This window comes from Leiobunum rupestre, chromosome 5 (assembly GCF_980474605.1).
Source record: "Leiobunum rupestre chromosome 5, qqLeiRupe1.1.hap1, whole genome shotgun sequence".
Lineage (NCBI taxonomy): Eukaryota > Metazoa > Arthropoda > Arachnida > Opiliones > Sclerosomatidae > Leiobunum > Leiobunum rupestre.
Window position 1 is genome coordinate 60,159,947 of NC_143388.1, and position 20,833 is coordinate 60,180,779.

The following is a 20,833-nucleotide window of genomic DNA, read 5'->3' on the forward strand; positions in this document are numbered from 1 at the left end:
AAAATTCCAAAATATTTAGGAAATACCAAAAAGAATAGTTTCAGCAAATATCAAGCAAGTATAAAAAGCCAATTTTGAGAAAAATTTATTTTTGGTTTATATCTCGAATAATTGCAACAATGATCTAATAACCGAAATAGAATACAACAGAAGGTTAAAGTAGCATTAAAAATAAAATGTATAAATACTGTAGAATACGAACGATTATCTTTCAAAAATCACTTGAGGTAGCTAGCAGTAGACAGTTATTCCCCGAGTTCTTCGATTTCCCCGTCCATAAAAACTGGTTGATGTTAACGTTAAAAGTGTAGGGAGCTGTTGGCTCGCGTGGACTGAAGGGCTTGCTACCACCTTCCTACGCACTACGCAGTATAACCCGGCCACCATAATCAGTACCGGATTTACTGAAGGTGGGGCCCTAGGCACGGAGTTGGTGGTAGCCTATGTAAGGAAAGTATAAAAACGCAAAACTCGTATGTCGAGAAGCTGAGCTTATGTCACGATAATAATAATTTTTCAAATAATAAAGCAACAAGCTTGATATGTTTTTCTCTTAAACCGAATCATTAAAAAATCCATTTATTTCATCAGTTGTGGGGGCCCCATAGGCCTGTGCCTAGTAAGCCTAGTCCTTAATCCTGCACTGACCATAATTAATGATATTGAAAATCGCTAGGTGGTGCCTTGGATATTAGCCGAGCTGATTCTTATTACGCAGAACAATCATGCAATAAAGGTTTTAGCGGTTGTATACTATTGGACCGAATCCCATTGAACCGAAAAGTATTTTCGTTTATAGCCCAACATGGCGGAATTCAGTTGAATGGGAAATTTAAATCTGGTTCGTTTTCACTTCGGGTAGGTTAGTTCAGGTTGGGTTAGGTTAGTTTAGGTTAGGTTGGGTTGGGTTAGGTTAGGTTAGGTTAGTTCAGGTTGGGTTGGGTTGGGTTGGGTTAGGTTAGGTTAGGCTAGGTTAGGTTAGGTTGGTTCAGGTTGGGTTGGGTTAGGTTAGGTTAGGTTAGGTTGGTTCAGGTTGGGTTGGGTTGGGTTGGGTTGGGTTAGGTTAGATATGGTAGGCAACTATTTCACGTCGGGTCTTATCAAGGTTATTTTCCAAAATTAAACCCGGAAAATATCAAATTTCAAGGGAAAAAGGTCTAAAAATACACGTCGGTACGAAATAATAAATATTTAAGACATAGTTTAGTCCAAATTAGAAATACTATCGTCACGTAACCCATGATATATAAATATGTATCACTAACGGTATATTGAACGCGGTTTTCGGTCGATTGGAATTCGGTTGAATGGTACATTCGGACGAATGGGATTTCGGTCCAATGGTCTACAATCGCTTTAGCGTTCTTGTAATCTGTGGACCTCAGAATCAATGTTACTAGATGATTTTGTTGGTTATTACGAATAATATTATTAGAAAAAAGTAGTTTTATACTATCAAAGGGCCATTTCTTGAGCTTTTCCAAGTCAGTAATGAATTGGAACATTGACGCCAAGCAACTGGCACTGATGTCTACGTCCACGGGGTCCTCGGTGGAGCTGAAGATGGCGATCATCTTCTTGGTGGCCTCGGCGATTGACTTTCTCAAAGAATTTTCGTTGTCCAATAACTTCTGATACGCGATTTCTTCATTCTCTCGCTGTCTCGGGGTTTTTTTAAGTTCTACGTAATTGAAAATCAAGACGAGCCCTGATAAAATCAGAACAAACGAATCGAAGCGCATCTTTCGTTGAGAGTAACACACCCGAATACGTCTAGTACTTTCTTCAAATTAATATTTGATTTTCCTTTAGCGGCGTTAGAATCCTGGGTAAAGGACGTGTAATTTTTACGCATTCGAAATAAATATTGAACAATGGAGGGAAATTTCTTAATATGTTGAAGGTAATTTTTGACAAAAATTTTCCTTTTTTCAAAATTTAAATTATAATGTTAGGCGTAAGCGGTAATTCGAACGGGGAAAATACATTTTCGCTGGGCGTTCACCCACGATTCCGCCATATTTTCAGTCAATGGTTAAATAAGCTTCATATTTTTTGACCTTGGTTTATTTATTGAAAAAGGACACAAAAAAATTACTTTTTACTTGTAGGACACATTTTTAATCGGGTCGCGAGGGTCAAACTTTTACTTTTATATAAAATAATCGAGCCGGGTCGTTGTTTTCAGCCCAACCCGACCCGATGACATCATTTCTAATGAAAACTAAAATGTTCCAAATTTTATATAATTGTTGCCGTTAGATATTTTCTGGATCTACCTCTGGAGAATACGGAAACGTACTTTTTAGCACTCCACCTATTTCTGTATATTTTTAAATACCGAGCAATTTTAATAGATGGGGCTTAAATTTATTTTTCCGTAGAATTGTTTAACTTTTAAATTGGAATAGGGAACAACCATATTTGGGTAACAATGAACATGTGAGTCAAAACGTGTGTACGTCCGAAAGTTGATTGACGCTCCGTTACGCTCGCTAGTGGAAACCATGGTATTTTCACGCACCAAATAGTTTTTGAAATAGCTTGTTTAAAAAAGCAGCTAACGTTAAACTTTTATCGATAGTTATTTTTATAAATTCAGCTACGCTTGCCGAACTTGTTTTAATGCTGCTTATACACTCTTTTATATCCTTATTTGTGAGAGCTGCCATTTTATTACAGGTCTGATTTCAAATAGTACATGCAAGCTAGGAGCAACAAACACAAGGAGAACGCAGCTAGCCTTTAAACACGCTAACGCAGTGTTGTGTACGAATTTCATTCGACGAGCGTCACGAGCCTTTACGCTGAACGTTTTACGGGCGGGGGGAAGACAATTTCCGAATTTTCCCCTTCCGACGGCAGCCGGCGCTAAAGCGTCTAGCCAATGAAAAACGTACGCAAGAAAATCCACGACTTTTGACGGGTTGCGTTCTCCTTGTGTGGGGTGCTGTGTTTGTTGCTCCTAGATGCAAGGCCACTTCACGCGGTCAAGTGCACGTGACGTCTCGAGCTGATGAGCACGTGCAGGCGCCCTTGCCTATACTATTTTAAATTAGGCCTGTAATGAAATGGGCGACTTCGTAAAAGAGTGTATACGTCACGATGTCATAGCTTTATTAGAATAGTTTTGACACGCGCGGTTTGCACGTGCACGTGAAAATCCGAGATTTCTCGCGCCCTAAGCGCGCACTCGTAATAATACGTTAAAGTTGTGACATAGTAGCTACATTCAAACAATAAGGCCACGTTAATTTATAAAAACACCAGTTCTTCAATGCTACAATAGGTGATTCCGAAAAAGATCGGTGGTCACATGATTTGGTTACTTTCTGTTGTAGGGTTAAAGTATTTGAGCGCGCGCTTTATTTTTCATTTTCAACGCGCGTGCACAATCGCGTGAGCCACAATCTACTAATATATTAAGAGCGCGCGCCCATAAAATTAACTCTTTTGTACATTTATTTGTCGATATTATATTTCAGAATCAACTATTTGAACGACACAAATTTGCTAATGATTTAGGTAAAGTAGTTAATTCGTCCCAGATGTAAGTCATTGTTTACTTTTTAATATGAAATTTAAACAATACATTTATATTTATTTTGCCATGGTTCCTGGAAGTTTCCATTTTATTCAAAATTAGTGAAGGGCTAAATATTTCTGTGATGTCTTGGAGTGTATTTTTCCTGCTATTTTCTATTTTTTATTAGAACCGCTGGATTTAACGAGGTAACGTTTAGTTAAAAATGCCCGTTCAAATAATTAAAATAATTATCAACACTGGATTACATATAGTAATATCAGATATATATCTCTTACACAGAAGTGTCCATCTTACTACACTACAAGAGTTATTTGTTTGAATTAGCTGATTTTTCCGAATACGTTTCGGAAATAAAAATGTGTCAGGAAATAAGCTCCCATTGAATACAGCTTTGAGCCTTCCATAATTACGCCATTTACTTCTTTCGTAAGGTATAATATAAACTTATGGTTATATTTATGTTTTAATATGAAAAGTAAATGCGTAATTTAACTTGTATAGTCTCGATATTTGGCGTTCCGATATGAGAGAGGCGCGCTGTTATTTTCTTTTAATTAATTAATTAAATTAATTAATTAATTTTAATCAATGTCTTTCCTTTTCATTCTGCTGAGAATGACGTCATTCCTCGAAGACATGACGCGATGCTTATTGTCGCTGTTCTCGATCATTTCAATGTTGAAACTGCTTCCGTTGCGTGTCTTGACCTCGCCATTGACGCTCGCCATTTTGAAGTCTCCGTTGACGCGGCCATTGACGCCTCCGTTGACGCCCTCATTGCGTTCTTTGACGGCTTTGTCGCCGAAAAGGGTGGCCATTACGAGTTTCTCGACTTCCAGGATGGGCGCTTCGAAAAGCATTCGGCAGATGACCGCCAGCCCAAAAGACACCAGCACGAAGGCGAAGAAGAACCAGCACTGTGGACAACGAACGTTTAATAAGCTTGTATGGTTTACATAGAGCCACATAGCGGCCAACGTTAGAAACTCATAAACTGCTTGATTTTTGTCTGCTAAGCGCGCGATAAATCAAATCCAGCCGTTTCTGAACTTCTAACGCTGTCCGCTACGTGGCCATATGTAAACTGAAAAGGTTAAATGGAGAATGTCAGTTCACTTTATTTATTGTTTTTAGGGATAATATTTCTAATAATGTATTCACCGATTTAAAATTTGTCCGATTCACAGATTGCTTATAATTAAACAAATACTTAAAGGAAAAGTTCAGGTTGGGTAAAATTTGGATTTATTTGAAAGATCATGTTTAAATAAACTCAAAAATATCAGTCGTAAAATTGTAACTTTTTTTAATGACTAGAAATTAATTTTTAAACGAGCGAAATTTACCCGCCAAGCGAGCTGCCATTTTGTTTCGCGGTGTTGTTTTAGGACTTTAATCACGCACTGTTCGCGCTATAACAGCGCTCTGTTCCCTGCGCGCGCTTGCTCCGCGTGCGGTCTGCGGAGGGAAGGCGAAAGAAAATGGCAGCTCGCTTGGCGGTAAATTTCGCTCGTAAAAAAAATTAATTTATCGTCATTAAAAAAAGATACAATTTTACGACTGATATTTTAAACATGATCTTTCAAATAGACCCAAGTTTTACCCAACCTGGACTTTTCCTTTAAACGGAAACCTTTGAAAGTATGATATTAATGCTTTTATCTATTGTAGATGGCGTTAATTTAAACGTTTTGTCGGGAAATACATAATTTTTTCCTCTATTCTTTCTTAAAAAATAAACAAACTATTTGAAGCTAGTTTTTAAGTAAAATTATAAACAAATGTTAAATTCGGCATAAACGAATGAAAAGGTTTTAAAGCAATCAACCTTTCAGACTGGTGGCACCATCTAGTAAGACTTCCCAAATTTAAAAATATAACCTTTCATAGCCTTACCCGCGTGAATGGCTCTAATCCATTCTCACCGGCAATTATATTGATGGCGTGGTCAACTGGAAGTCATTCGTAATAATTAAGGTGTGTACTTACGCACATAAGGTTCCCGGTCTCGAAGCCAGTCCTCATACTACCGTAGAAAGCTTGAATAACGAGCAAATGAACCAAGTAGGTCATGAAGGTAACTCTACTGAGGGGCACGAACGCTTTCCACGACAAGATCTCATTTATAATTCCTTGAAGGAAATCCAAGCATTAATTCGTTTGAGGATTGTCTTAATCGCGAGTGACCAACTAGGAATTACCCCCTTGTCCGGTGACGCAAGCGGATACGAGCCAAGACAGGCCCAAACACCAGCCCACCCGGTACAAACTGGCGTAGGCGATGGACTCGACCGTGGTTGGCGCTTTGTCGTGTAGCCAGATGTTAGCCGCGTACAACACGGTGCAGTTGCATATCGTCGCCAATATCCAACCGACCAATCTGGTTGACTAGAAACGGACAAAGACAACGTCGTAAATAATATTGTCGGCATAAATATGGTAGGCTAGGTTTTCTACTGATATTCGGTTTTTATACATAATGCCCCGTGAAAGCGTTGACAGCCGGGATGGCTGACCATACAGTATACAGGGTGTTTCAAAAGGTTATGCAATTTCTTTTCAGCTAAGCTAATTCCCAAGTCACCACCCTAGGCCTAAGTCATCGAGCGACTTTTAAAGCCTTTAATTCAGGTGGCCTGGTTACAATGCGTAGGAGGGTGTTGGCCAGCCCTGCAAGCCACGCGAGCCAACAGCTCCCTACACTAACTATTACCGTTAACCTCAACAAGTTTTTATGGAAAGGGAAACCGAAGATCTCGGGGGGAAACCCCTTAAACCAGTGGGGAGAGAACTTGCAAACTCAACGCAGGAGTTGTTCCGAGTTTTCACCCAGTGCTAAAAGTTGGGATCGTACCCGGCTCCTCTTGGAAGGGGTTGTAGGGGGTGAGTTGAGAAGTATGTCTGTTTTTCCCCATTTCCCTACGATGAGTTAAAAGAGCGCCAGAGAGTTTCAAAGTGTGGCCTACTAGCCCCTGGAAGTATAGACTGCAACAAGCTCAAAACCATGCAGCAGGGAAATTCGAACATTAAGGTTTGGGTTCGTGTGATAGGTAAAAAGGGACTTTGTAAACAAACCGCGGTAACCAGCGTAAAAAGGTAACTTAAACGGTATTTAAAGTCCCTGCTGCTTGGTTTTGCGCTTGTTGCAGCCTACTTCCAGGGGCTAGTAAGCCACACATTGAAGTGCTCTGGCGCTCTTCTAACTCATCGTAGGGAAATGGGGAAAAACAGGCATACTTCTCACCTCACCCCCTACAACTCCTTCAAATCTTTGCATAACCTTTTGAAACACCCTGTATATATTAATATAGCTTTAGAACTGGCATGTTGTTACGAGTCTTTGGAATTTTCCATTTCAGTCTACAAAGAGCCATATAGCCTGAAGTTCATAAATTGGTAGATTTACTTCTGCTAAGCAGTTATCATTTTTAAAGAAATTTTAATTTTTTATTTTTAAAAATAGGATATTTTTATTTATTTCTTACGTTTTTCCTATAGCAAGTTCTAAACTTACGGTTGATGTTTATATAATTAACACGTTTTATCCTGCAGGGTAAGCCTATTGAATATTCGAATGAAAGATTTAACCATGGACAGTAGATTGAGTTCTGGTTTTCGATACCCTTCCACAGTGCATTTTATTTCTCCCCGCGTATCCATCAGCTCGAGTCTTGCGAGGTCGTTTGTACCACGTGATCTTAAAATTTCAAAATGGCAATCTAACGCGGTTGATATTGTTACGTAATTTTTTGCGCTTTATATTTTAGTAATTTTTAATTTTGGGTTTTTTAATTCAATAAAAACTATCGACTGATATTTAGTATATCATATTTAATCTATAAAAACGTGAAAAAATACCTTTTGGCGTAAAAACTGTACAACGTGTTTATCTTTTTTCTTTTTTCGAACAGTATCGTCCACTCTTAGCGATACTTGTTTTTTCAAATAACCTTGAACGACTCCCTTCGTGCGATTGGTTTACGGGGGCTAAAAACCAGGCTTTTTACCGATCCCCTAAAATCTACTATCCATGATTCAATTCAGTTACGTAAAATGTAAATTTTGTCAAAATATTGCCGTTAAATTTTTAACATTTTACATTTTAAAAACGCTTTTAAAAGTGGATTTGGGCCTATTAAAAAACGTTTTCCTAATCAAAACACTAATATTACTCGGTACCATTTTAACCGTTTTTCCTATACTTTCGTAATTTATGGTAATCTTCTACTGAATTATTGAAAATGATGTACTACGGGCAAAAAATGTGACGAAACTATTGACTGGTACGATAATTATCTGGCAAAAACGTTTTTCATTCAACCTTGTAGAGCACTTTCCTGCAGTAGCGGCGCTAAGGGTGGGCTGAAGTGGGCTTTAGCCCCCCTGCATTTCTGAAAGGGGCCACATATTTATATTAAAAGGGCCACATATTTATAATTAAAAATTTAAAAGGCCACATATTTAAATTTATGAATTTTCGTTATCTCTAGAAATTTGTTTTATTGCCAACAAAGGTTTTTCCGAGGGGCTGATCACTCCGCGTAATCGGTGTACAGAGCCGTACCTTTGACTGTACTAATGGGATTACGCGTAATCTTTGAAGTCCCTGCCATTGGCAGTGGTAATCTAAGCGTAATCCGGTGTACAGATTTTCTAAGAGTGGTTAGCCCCTCGGGTTTTTCTGGAAAAAAACTTTCAAAATCCATTTGTTTAGTCAATAAGATAGTAGACCATAAACAGATAGATTCGGGAGGAAGCGAGCGGAAATTGGGAGGAAGCGAGCGGAAATTGGGAGAAAGTTGAATGTCCCATAGAAAGAAAAGAAAGGGAATTTACGGAAATACCCCGGGCATGCAAGTGCCCCCTCCAGGTCGGATACAAGGTCATAAGGGGTCCAGTAAACGCGACGAGAGCCGCACCAAGAAAATGACCTTGCTCTTCTCGCTTCCTGGAAAATTTATAAGGGGTCACTAAAGTTGTAAAGCCCACAAAATTCTTAGGGGCCACAAAATAATTAGCCCACCTGTGAAAAAACCTTAGCCCCGCTACTGCTTTCCTGAACCTCTCTAGTTGAAGTTCGCGAATGTTTGTCAGAAACATATGAGAAAATATAAAATTGAATAATAAACGTTACTCGTTTCATCTTGAACCACTCCGGATGTCTGGCGATCATGTGTCCCAAAGCCAATCCGATTCCGTAAGAAGGCGTGTGCGAGTGTGTCGCAAAGTACGTGTAGTAAGCCAGTAAAATTCTTTGGCTGAAAATAAAAATAAAATAAATCAACTGGTGGCTTCAAAGTGAACCGCTTGGATGCTTTTCCTTTTTACACCAAAAAGACCCCTAAGTATCGCCCTCTATCGCAGAGTGAAATATTTAAATTATATAACCCGATGAGCTTAAATAAATAATAATCAGCTAGGTTAATACCCAAGGCACGACCTTAGGCCTAAGTCATCAAGCGACTTTTGAAGCCATTAATTCAGGTAACCGGGTTATACTGCGTAGGAGGGTGGTGGAAAGCCCTTCATGCCACGTGAGCCAACAGCTCCCTACACTAACTATTACCTTTAACCCAGGGTTGGCAAAAAAACCGGCTTTTTTAAAAATTGAAAAATCCAGTATGGTTAAATCCGGCTGTAACCGGTGGTTTAAACCGGTTAAAAACAATTAATAAAAAATGAGAAAATTGCTTAAATCAAGCCCTCATTGCTCAATTTTCCCGATTTAAAAATTACGTTTTTGCGCGTGACAGTACCTTTACATTGTGAGGTATAGCAGACTTATTTACCCGCTTTTATACCCTAACATGGCAGCGTATTTTCACGCGCAAAATTAATTTTAAGATCCCCTAATTGCTTATATGTTAGCTCTCATTACTCGCGACAAAAAGTGAAGGTTAAGTTTTGTTAATGTTTCTAATTAATTTCTCAATATTGTTTTAATAAAAAAAGTGGTTTTAACCATGGATTTTATTTGTTGGTTAAATCCGGCTTAAACCAGGGTGGTTTAATCCAGTCTGGCTGGCTCTTGCCAACCCTGCTTTAACCTCGACAAGTTTTAATGGTAAGGGGAAACCGAAGAGCTCGGGGAAAACCCCTCAAGCCAGTGGAGAGAGAACTTGCAAACTCAACGCAAAAGGAGTGGTTCCGAGTTTTCACCCAGTGCCACAAGCTGGGATCAAACAAGGCGAAAGTGCTAACCACTCCGCCACCCCACTGACACTCCGCCACCCACTAGCCTTGCGTGGCTGACCAATAATACCTTGACCGGTGGTTTTCATACTTCCGCCATGAGTGTCTCGTCCCCCGTTAGCGTAGCCTTGACACATATCTCAACCCTGATTAATCTCGTAACGCTAAGTGGACTGAATTGTCTGCTCAGGTCATAGACAAAGATAAGAGAATCGCCAACACAGTTATCTTCTCCAAAACCAGTCTTCTAAACGTAGCCCTCGACTACTAGCGCCACCTTTTATAAAAATGTTACAAATGTAGATTTAACGTAACTTTTTACAAATTACTTTACGTACTCTTTAAGGGTTTTTATCGTACTCCGTTGCACGATACAGTTAATAATAATAGATAAGCTAAGTCGGTATCAGGCCCGCCAAGAGCGGGCCCGGGCCCCAGTAAAATATAAAATTCTGGGCCCCAAAGAGAGCTATATTCTTTCTGAGATAAACCAGGGTGAAGTATTCCTCGATTGTTCAAACCCGGGCCCCTAAGTTGCACGGGCCCCAGGAAGAAGAAGAAAATAAGTATGACCGAAGCCTTCATAAAACATTTTTTGCTTATCATTACCTGGTCAGTTTTATGTAAAAAGCCCGACTAGACCCGACCCGTTAAAAAAAAACCCGACACGACCCATTTAACAAAAAAGTTGGCCCCGGCCGGCCCCGAAAAAAATTATAAAATTGAACCCGACCCGAAACGACCCGACCCGTTTGAAAAAAAAGCCCGACCCGGCCCGAAAAAAAAAAATTATATTATAATACTCGAATCGACCCGACCCGCCAAAAACTTCGATATCGAAAACCCGACCGATCTCTAATAGTTACTCTGCCAATCGATAGGTGGCGCCAAGCAACGCCAAGAATATCCTGCCGCTCTCCGCGTCTCTTACATGCGCCGGGAGGGGGGTATGAAAAACCAGGGCGTCTTTACGCGTTAATCTTCCCTCTACTTATTTCTAGCTCTATGGATCGGACTCACCTGCCGACAACGACATCTATTGAGCCATTGAGGTACTACACTAGAGCCGCTTCAAAACACAATTCAAAACGACACAGATCGTTCCAAATTCGATTCAAGTTTCTTTAAATACATTAACCTATAATTGTATGCCATAAGTGTGTCAGTTAATTGGTGTGGAGTGACGTATAATATACGTTATACCTGAAACGATAAGCGCCTCTATCGAGAAAAATACGCAACTTGTAAACAAATAATTACGGCATGGTTTGTGTTAAGTCTAATCATTCTAGAAATTGTTTTAAAAGAAATGGGCTTAAGGGGGAAGACTACAGCACTTGGCCATTGTCTACTTTCGCGCTATTTCAAGCTGAACTCTTTTAATTTTGTATTTTATCTTAAAAATTAATATTTAAGTGTATAACAGCCTCTTGTTTAGTGACTAAAATAATTTTGACAATTTTAAATTTTAAAGTAATTAATTTATTACGTTTTAATTCGGACCCCCGGAGCTAAACAAGTTGGGCAAGCGCCCAAACTACCCTTTAGCAGGGTTTGTATAGAGATGGTTGATAGACTCCGATTTTTTCCCATAGTATAGCTTTGATAACGCCATTGGAAAATATAGATGGCGCTGTCATCGCTATGTAGCCCCTTTGAAATGTCGACCACTTCTCCGCAGCACATAGAAGTATAGCGGTGAAGCTCATTCGCTATCTTATTTCCAAAACCACGTATCTTTGCACAAATTGTTTTAAAAGATACGTGGTTTTGGAAATAAAGTAGCGCACTGATGTTTTGTAGCTATAATTGCGAGTTTAAAGATTAGATTTTTAAAGTTAAATTAGAATATTGATTTGAATTTATGGAAAAATGTTATGTAAGAAAACTTAAAAAAAACTTATTTGAAATTTCCGATGTCATTTTACCACTATTTAAAGACAACTAAATTAAAAAACGAAAGCACAGCACCGATAAAAATCATTGTTCATAAAACTATATTTACCGCCCGCAAATTCGTAAAATTTATAAAAAGTATCGCCTACTGATAAAATGGAGGAGAGTCGAAGACGCAAAAATTCTTTCTTGATATGACGAAAGCAGAGAGCTGATGACGAGCCCCTAAACATAGCGCTCGCTGCGCCTTCTGGCGCAGACTAAGAATATTAAAGAGTTCAAAAATCGGAGTCTATCAACCATCTCTCCACAAACCCTGCCTTTAGTTAGGACCTCATATCTCGTTAACTATTAATATTAGAATTATCAAAATTAATTTAAGCACTAGAGGAAGGTTCAGCCTAATAAGAAAAATATAATGAAATTATGTAATTGTTAAAACAGAAACGTTCAGCTTGAACGAAAAAGAGGTTTTTACTGTATTCTTCCCCCTTAGAGGAAATTGTTTGAAATGAAAAGTTTTAAAGATAATTGCATTAAATTGTAACATTTGGCCCACTTAAAATGGGTGATCATTCTTGAAATGGTTATCGGTGAAAAATTTATGTGCACGGTGGGGGGTATTTAATGGTTGGCGGACGAAATGTGAAATCTGATAGATTTCATTAGAGCTTTGGCGTTGTTTCCAGTAAGTCGCCAAAGTGTGAAATAGGATAGCTTTAATCAGGTGCTAGCTTTAATAGCGTACTGTTACTTAAATTTACTCTTTCATCAATGGTCATTTTTATTGGACAAGCACTGTTACGGTTTTTTCACCGGGTGAGAAACAACCGAATCTGATTTTGTTCCTTAAGGCCTAGGTTTTCTTCTGTTTGTCACCCTTTAAATTTACTTTCCTTCCAAACAAATACCCTGGTGGTAGGCCAACAGCAGAACACATTGGCCTACCACCCGGGTATTTGTTTGGAAGTCAATTTAAAGGCTGACAGGCAGAAGAAAACCTAGGCCATTAAAGAAAGGGTGATAGCAAAAGCGACATAAGACCCAAAGGTGTGTCAACTATATCTTGGCGCCCTTTAAAATATTTACTAAGAGCTAGTCTCATAATAGACTACATAGCATACTAGATGGAATAGTACTAGCAACTATATATTTAGTCATTGGTCTGGTCTCTCTTCGATTTACTTGCCCGTAGACATAAGTTCTAAAACGCCTCACTCAGCGGCGCTGAAGTGGAGAAAGTTTCCAATTTTTGTGACGTATTTTAACCACCTCTTCCACGCCCTCTTTTTACTCCGCGACAAGCTCTCATTAAACATAACACCGTACTGACACACCTTTGGGTCTTATGTCGCTTTTGGTAACACATAACCATAAGTATGCCATTTAGGAAAAATTATAACCGAACTAATTTTTGTGATTGCGCAATCTAGGTTTAGTTCTCAGCATAGAGCCCCCTGGTGTCTAAATATGCCCAAGAGGTAAAATGGTTTTTAATAAAAAGGGACAAATAAGCTAAACCCTAAACAAATTTGAAGAAATTAAAAAACGTACAAATAACTCGTACCAATAGATCTTCGAGCAAACATAAATATAAGAATCACGGACCAAATAGATCTAATTAAAACCAAATGAAATAAGACAGGTATACCGACGATATACTGGTTTCGTCCTCATTGGAACTCATCAGTACAATGCTGGATATCTGGCTTGCGACTATTACACCGTAAAGATAAGCTAAGCCTAAACATTAGAAATTTCAAAACGCGTTGCGTAGCAACGGAAAGCTTAATAACGGGGGAAGTGATGGAGAATAATATAAATATGTAATATATATTGTCGCGTTACCGGACGGAAGCAGCAAAACCAGTAACCCTTCCGAAATACTTGGTCCAACCGACGCTACCGCTAGGTGGGAAGAGAAGCGTTCCGGTCGTATTCCCCGCCCTTAAAAGGGGCCCTCGCGTCCAGTTTCGGGGTCTTCGTTCGTGACCTTCTCTGGTGGAAAAGCGCAGCCCCAGAGAAGTATCGGCAAGGTCGCCAGCTGAAAAAACTAGCCCGAGCCGCAACCTCCGCGTTTTAGTCCGCGATCATCCGTTCCTTTCGGGGCAGAGATTGGTATTTCTTTGTATAGAATTTGTAATAAAAGTATTTTAACCCACACTCCTGAGTGGTCCTTTTACCAACGTAACAATATACAGGGTGTCCACTTAAAAACAAAAAGTGATAAATAACTAAAACAACTTTTTTTAAATTATAATTTCGATGGAAAATTCCTCGTGCAGGGGGACATTTACTAGTGTAAAATTGAAATCTCGGGAACTATTGGGTGTACGGATTTGTTTCCAATTAGAAAGTGTTGTTCGCCATATTATTAGTTCAAATAACTTTGATTTGACCAAATTTGACCAATCAGAAGCCGATAAATTGAAGGTTAATGAATTCAGTGTTTGATAATAAAATAAACTGACTAGATTTGATGCGACTAAATCAAATAAATACTGAATAGTGTACAACGGTTCAATTATGCCACCGTCTGCTATACGATACATGCTTGAGCTCGTTTAACGACGGAGTTCAAAGTGTTGTTCAACATTTCAATTGAAAAGTCACGGAAGGCATTAATTATTCCTTCTCGCAAAACTTCATTTTATCGGCGTAAACCCAATGGTTGTCGAGATAGTTTTTTAATGACCTTGAAGACAAGTTTCAAAGTCATTCAATTTTACACTAGGAAAGTTCCATAGAAATTTTAAATTAAATAAAAAAGTTTTTCAGTTATTTATCATTTTCTATTGGACACCCTATATACAGGGTGTTTTAGTCCCCAGTAGCGATAGCCTACTTTTTAGGCGTCTTAGGCTTTTTTAGGTCAAACTTTAAAACACCCTAGTGCTTCTAAAATTCGTCACCGAGAATTGTGACCAAGACAGTCATACATCATTATTCAACCCTTATAACACCTCAAATTTACTGTACTGGTCACTGAAACACCCTATATATATTCCTCTTTGTAGGTGGTTCTTATTAACTTAAATATTCCTAAGCTCAAATATACTACTACTCAATTCGAGTGAAAGTTCTAGTCGGAGCTTGGTGAGAATGTTAGTGTCGAAAATGCGGTTAGGAAGTGTCCTTCTTTTTGGTATTAGGTAACTTATGATACTAGGAATACGTACTAGTAGTCGGGGTTGACAGCCAGTGGCACGGGTGGTAATTGTTTGGTGTAGGTGATGATGGCCGTGGCGATGACACCGGCGCAGATAAAGATGACGTTGAAGACAGTGGCGAATTTGGGTTGCCTGTGGGATATACGTCTCTTTAAAAAAAAATCGTTACTAAACGTATAGACTAAGTCACTCGCCAAAGTTTTGTCCTCGCCATTTTGATTTTTGGTGGATAGTTAAAGTAGTTTAGACAAATAACATATTTTTAGATATTGTAATATGATGGAATTAATTATTTCTCTATATGCAAACATTTGCTTAAAATTTTCACCAATAAATGAATAAGGTTTCCAACTCATCTACTTATTAAAAATTTGGAAAAAACCTCACGGTCGCTATATTGGAATATATCAGAATTTTTCAAACTCCCCTCCTATGACGGAGAATGGCGGATATAGTGATGGGCAATGGTGCCGACTACGGTTTGGCGCAAAATGAAGTCTATACTTATATCTTAAGTTTATAATATACTAGCTCCCTATACGTTAGAATCCACCATAGCTCTAACGTTAAGAGCGATTTCCCCCATAAAAAATCAGAATCGGTTTACGTTACTATCTTTTTAACTTCTTCAACTTCCGTCGAGAGCGGAAATGGCTATCTTCATGGAAACGAGACGAACAGAAGCTCCCGAAGTTAGCACTTACAGCAGAGCTAGCCCTAACGACGCATTTTTATATTTAACACGGGCGGCGATGGGTTTGTTGGCTGGCGAAATATTGTTTTGGAGAAAATTTAATCGAAGTAAGTTTTTTGTCAACATTTTGGAAGAATATTTTATTCAGTTCAATTTGAACAGGTATTGTCGTTAAATATTTGTAGTTTAAAGCTTATCTCTTCGCGACAACTCGCGTTAGGCCTAACGAGCTACGATCCCGTCGTTGAAACGAAACCGGATTTCTCGTGCAAGGTAGGTCATATTTCGATTTTTCGCCATCAGATGGCGACTTCGGCGTCTTGAGAGAAATTGCTGTAAACGCACAGCCTATGTACGATTCTAACTTATACGGAGCTAGTATATTATAAACGTACGCTTACACGTATCTTACTTGAAAAGAAGAAACAAGAAAACCATGGAACAGAAAAACAAGTGCATGTCCGCAGAGACGTACCACAAATGAGCTAGACACTGCAAAATATCGTTCGTTACCACTTCCACGACTCCAAACCATAATTACATCACGCGCAAATAGCTTACCATCTCGGTTGGGAAGATTATATTGTTACCGAAAAGCATCGGAACCCACCAATTTTTGCGACAATTGTTCGCTTCGGCGCCAATGTTTTCTTTCCAGAGAGGACCGGATCCGATCAAAGGCATCAAGATCATCATGGCTATAATCATCATCATGGATGGCACTAGTCTGTTTGGAGAAATCCGGCTTAGAATAAATCTGAACTTATTTTTGTTCGTCACTGGCTTATTAGAACCTGTAGATTCTTCTGAATAGAATGAGGGGAATGTTGAACACCTTGGTTCCTTTCTTGTCCACGTAAGTGACCGTGGTGTAACAGACCAAGAAGCCGCTCAAGAAAAAGAAACTGTCCACGCATGGTGAGGCGTTGGTGATCACTTGAAACGGAATGGTCCTCACAACGTCCATGGCTTTTGCGAAATGTTCTGTTCGGGTTTTAATGATTATTTTATTGTTTTTTGTCTATTCCATGTTTTAATTTATGGTTTCATACGCCATAATGTCCAGTCAATGTATAAGTAAGTGTGACCCAAAATGACCCAACTCATGGCCAGGAATCTGAATCCGTGTAACGAAGGCAAGGAACTGTCGCCATCTTCTTCTCGCAGTAGTTTTTTCATGTTGCTACGAACCGAAAATGCTCCAAGTAGCTTCATTGGAAATCCTGCGAATAGAACGATATACATTTGGCAAGGAAGTATAACATTTCACGTCGATAGTCAATGCCACCTAGGAGCACACAAGGAGAACGCAACCCGTCAAAAGTCGTGAATTTTCTGGCGTACATTTTTCATTGGTCAGACGCTTTAGCGCCTGCTGCCGTCGGAAGGGGAAAATTGTCTTCCCTCTTTCCGTAAAACGCTCAGCGTAAAGTTTCGTCCAATGAAATTTGTACACAACACTGAGTTAGCGTGTTTAAAGGCTAGCTGCATTCTCCTGGTGTGGGGTACTGTGTTTGTTGCTCCTATAGATGCCATCAGGTGACTTCTATCATATCTAATAATCCTTTTACCGAAAATATATGTGGCAATTTGTTTCGCGTCTTTTTGTTTACTCGAAGACCTATCGGTACGAGCTATTTGTAAGTGTTTAATTTTCTACAAATTTGTTTAGGGTTTAGCTTTATTATCCCTTTTTATTATGGACTAATCTACTTATTCGCTAATTTTTTCATCCTTTGCATTGCAGTCCATACGTGGTTCCTTTTAACGTGGTAATTTGCCCGCCGAGTTAGCAATTTGTATCGCTATGGTATGGGTATTTTGAGAGTTTAAGCTAGGAGCAACAAACACAACACCCCACACAAGGAGAACGCAACCCGTCAAAAGTCGTGGTTTTTTTTGTGTACGTTTTTCATTGGCTAGACGCTTTAGCGCCTGCTGCCGTCGGAAGGGGAAAATTCGGAAATTGTCTTCCCCCCCCCGCCCGTAAAACGTTCATCGTAAAGGCTCGTGACGCTCGTCCAATGAAATTCGTACACAACCCTTCGTTAGCGTGTTTAAAGGCTAGCTGCGTTCTCCTTGTGTTTGTTGCTCCTAGGTTTAAGCCAGCGCTAGAAAACGTATAGTTGAAACGTCTAGAACAAACAGTCTGCGCACATTAAAGCTACGTCGACACTCTTACACTTTTAGTAGCGTGGGTTTAACCTATCTATTATAGACAATTGACTAAATTGTACGATATGCCAAAGCTTCTAGACTTCAAACACAGTTAAATATAAATTTATTTCGTGTTTTTGAAAATATGTTCAATCTGCAGCCCTAAAATTATTAAATAAAATATATCCACATTATAAAAATTAAAATAACATTTAAAGTAATATTATATTATTTATTGAATACTTAAACGCAATCCGAGATTTTTTTATCATTTTCTTATTATCATAAGTTAATGAACTACTGTTATCGGAGAGTCTAAAATTATTAAGCAGCACTTTCGTAAAAGCGGATGGGGAGTTTTCAGATCGAGCTCCCCCTTTGTCATCCCCCACCGCTTCGACGGGGAAATTTTCGAGTGGACAATGTACAGCAAAATGAGCCACTGTCACGGAAAAATTTACGCTTCTTCAAAATTTTATTAAAAATTAGTTTTCTCATTTAAGTTTTCTTTTTCGTATGTTGTTTTTAACCAAATCAGCGGGTTAGGTATTTTTTCTCATTCCCTAAATATAGGGGGGTTCTCAAAAGGAGGACCAATTCCGAGAAATTGATAATTGGGTCCCTAGATCCCACAGGTCGGGGGCCAAGTTTCGCGTACCTTAGTTTAAGTGGTTTCCCCCTTTTGTTAATATTAACTTTTATCTCAGGAATATCCCCAATAAAAAGACCGTGCCGATGGTCAAATAATTTACGATGCCGTTTTCCTTTTTTTTGAGTGTTCGCGATATTTTTGGAAAAGGGTAAAAACTTATTTCTCTGACAAAAATTAAAAGACTCGAAAAGACCAGATTGCCTATAGTTTAAATCTTAAATTCCAACATGCCAAATAAAAAAAAGCCTGCCATGATAGATAGATGCCATAAAGCTTTTCGCGATTGGTGTGACCCACTCATGACCCAATGTGCCCGGATGATCTTGGCGATCAAAACCAGGAGACTTCACAAAAAAAGGACCGAGTTGAAGATCTGACCAGACGAGTCGAGTCGGAGAGCAAAGCCTGGGAGGCTTGACGAGAGAGCAAAAACCTGGAAGGTTTCCGTCGGTCCAGTTCAATTTCAAAGTTATAAAATTGGAGCTAGATGACTAAATAAAAATATAAATATAATAGTTTAAAGAAAATAATTATTCGACGGGGTATCAACTGCAATTCATCGTTTTCGACGTACTCTTTCGCTGATCTTCTACTTTGGCCAACTATTCTAACTCTCTACAAATTTCTACTTTCCGGAAGTGTAGTGTCGACGATTTGAGTGCACCAATAATCTGTGATAAGTACTACTTTTAACAACTCATGGCTTGGCAAAATATTTTACGATATAGGTAATAAAAATCTGGCAGAGTAAATAATTTTGATATATTTTGTTTAAAAGTGTCGGGGATAATTTGAATTGTGGGTGGGGTAGTTTTAGGCATCTGGGGTTTGGGATTGTCGGGGATTATTTGTTGATGTGTATTATTTTTATTTTAACTTTTGCGCGCTATTTAGCGTTTGTAGCAGTGTTGTAATAAAATGGACTATTGGCACGATATTTTAGATTTCATTTAATAACATACCCCTAGGCTAGTTTTATAATGTTCAGAGGCTCCGAGAATATATACCTTGCATTCTAGCGCTAGAAGGAAACTCAAAGGAATTATATATATCGATTAAATTAGTGTTACACCACGTTTATTGCTATCCAATAACTTTGGTTTATTTTACGAACGACATAGACAATAATTGCTTACAACGACCGATTTTTTTTTCATATATTCGCAGATTGAAAAAGTCGCTTATTTTACCGCTATTGCGGTTGATTAACTTAAATTTTTATTATACGAAAAATAATTCCTTGCAACGATATAATGGTTTGGTTTTTTAAATATTTTCTTATAACGAAAATATCGCTTACAGCTATTGCGTTCTGATTACTTCGATTCATTATCTTACGTTATAATTATTATTATAATTATTCTACGAACGACATAGAATATGACTAATTATTGTTAACCACTTTTAGTTTAAATATTAACGCATAAACTACTAATACATTTTACTTAATAACTTGAATTAATAACTGAAATTTCTATGTTAAGGTGAGCGCGGTTTATTCCACATTTCTAGACACAATCATTTTCTCGAAATCGTACTATCATTATGATATTTATAATGATTACCTTTCTCTGTTTCCTTTTCTTCTGGCGGGGGCAATTTGTCAAGAATTTCTGGCAGATAATCCACAATTGTCGCTGCAAAAACCATCAGTCCGAAAAACACGAAAATGCATCTGTCACAAAGAATAGAAATAGTTTTGACATAAGCCGTATTTTATTTGAGATAATCTGAAATCCTTGATTTCGAAATTTTCCTGGTTTTTTTTTTTTTTTTTTTGAGATACACACACATCGGTGTCGACCCGAGGCCTTAGACACCAGCACTCACACAATAACTGATTAATCAGGGCGAGATAAGTGTAACGGCCACGCCAACGGGGGGATACGTGGGGACAGGGGTGGGGACACCCTTGGCGGAAGTATTCCGACCACCCGTTAGGGGATGGGTGGTCGTCCTCACACGGCCATCCACAAACTCTGCCTCCCGGACGCCTGGGATTACAGGAGTGAGCCACTACTCCCGGCAATATTCCTGGTTTAGCTGCGTAGATGTTTCGGGGCTCTTAACTTTTTTAAATTTCAATTTCTTATAATTTTGATATTTTTTTAGATTGAGATATTCTAAGTAGGAGCGCCAATAAAAATAAATAATAATAACCAGCTAATGCCATTATTTTTGTTGGCTGGGTTTTCAATATAGGCTTCAGCTTAGCCTCATTTTAGTTATTTAATATTACGAAGAAGGTACTACAAAATATTTTAAGTTAAATAATATGGATAATTATAAATTTAAAAATTAAACTATAATTAATTCGAATTGTTTTTTTTTCTTAGTTTTTCTGTACTTTTGGATTATTCCGAAAGTATTTTTGGGTTTTTTACACACAATCCTAAGGATTTGTGTGTATTAATCTCACGTACAGTGTAGCCGATGCCGATGCCGCCGTGTCGCGCATAACTCTTCAACGGTTAGGGCTAGAAGAATCAATGATATCTCGTTCGAATGTACATGCATCGCCATTG

The 20,833-nt window shown here is 38.6% G+C and overlaps 1 protein-coding gene across 1 annotated transcript; it reads right to left on the bottom strand.

Moving 5' to 3' along the window:
• Positions 1–3,760: 3,760 nt before the first annotated feature.
• Positions 3,761–19,977, bottom strand: LOC149945482 (nose resistant to fluoxetine protein 6-like). Its single transcript, XM_090175598.1, has 10 exons — positions 19,874–19,977; positions 16,552–16,722; positions 16,294–16,483; positions 16,061–16,226; positions 15,912–15,991; positions 14,815–14,937; positions 8,682–8,805; positions 5,749–5,935; positions 5,537–5,679; positions 3,761–4,464 (listed from the first exon to the last, which is right to left on the bottom strand). The coding sequence occupies exons 1-10, from the start codon at positions 19,956–19,958 to the stop codon at positions 4,129–4,131; spliced, it is 1,605 nt and encodes a 534-aa protein (XP_090031724.1). The 5' UTR covers positions 19,959–19,977; the 3' UTR covers positions 3,761–4,128.
• Between the last annotated feature and the right edge of the window lie 856 nt (positions 19,978–20,833).

Coding starts and splice junctions, on each gene's coding strand:
- LOC149945482 (XM_090175598.1), bottom strand. CDS start 19,958: ATGGTTTTTGCAGCGACAATTGTGGATTATCTGCCAGAAATTCTTGAC. Junction 16,227..16,293: donor CTATTCAGAAGAATCTACAG/GTTCTAATAAGC, acceptor TTCTCCAAACAG/ACTAGTGCCATCCATGATGA. Junction 15,992..16,060: donor TAATCTTCCCAACCGAGATG/GTAAGCTATTTG, acceptor GATATTTTGCAG/TGTCTAGCTCATTTGTGGTA.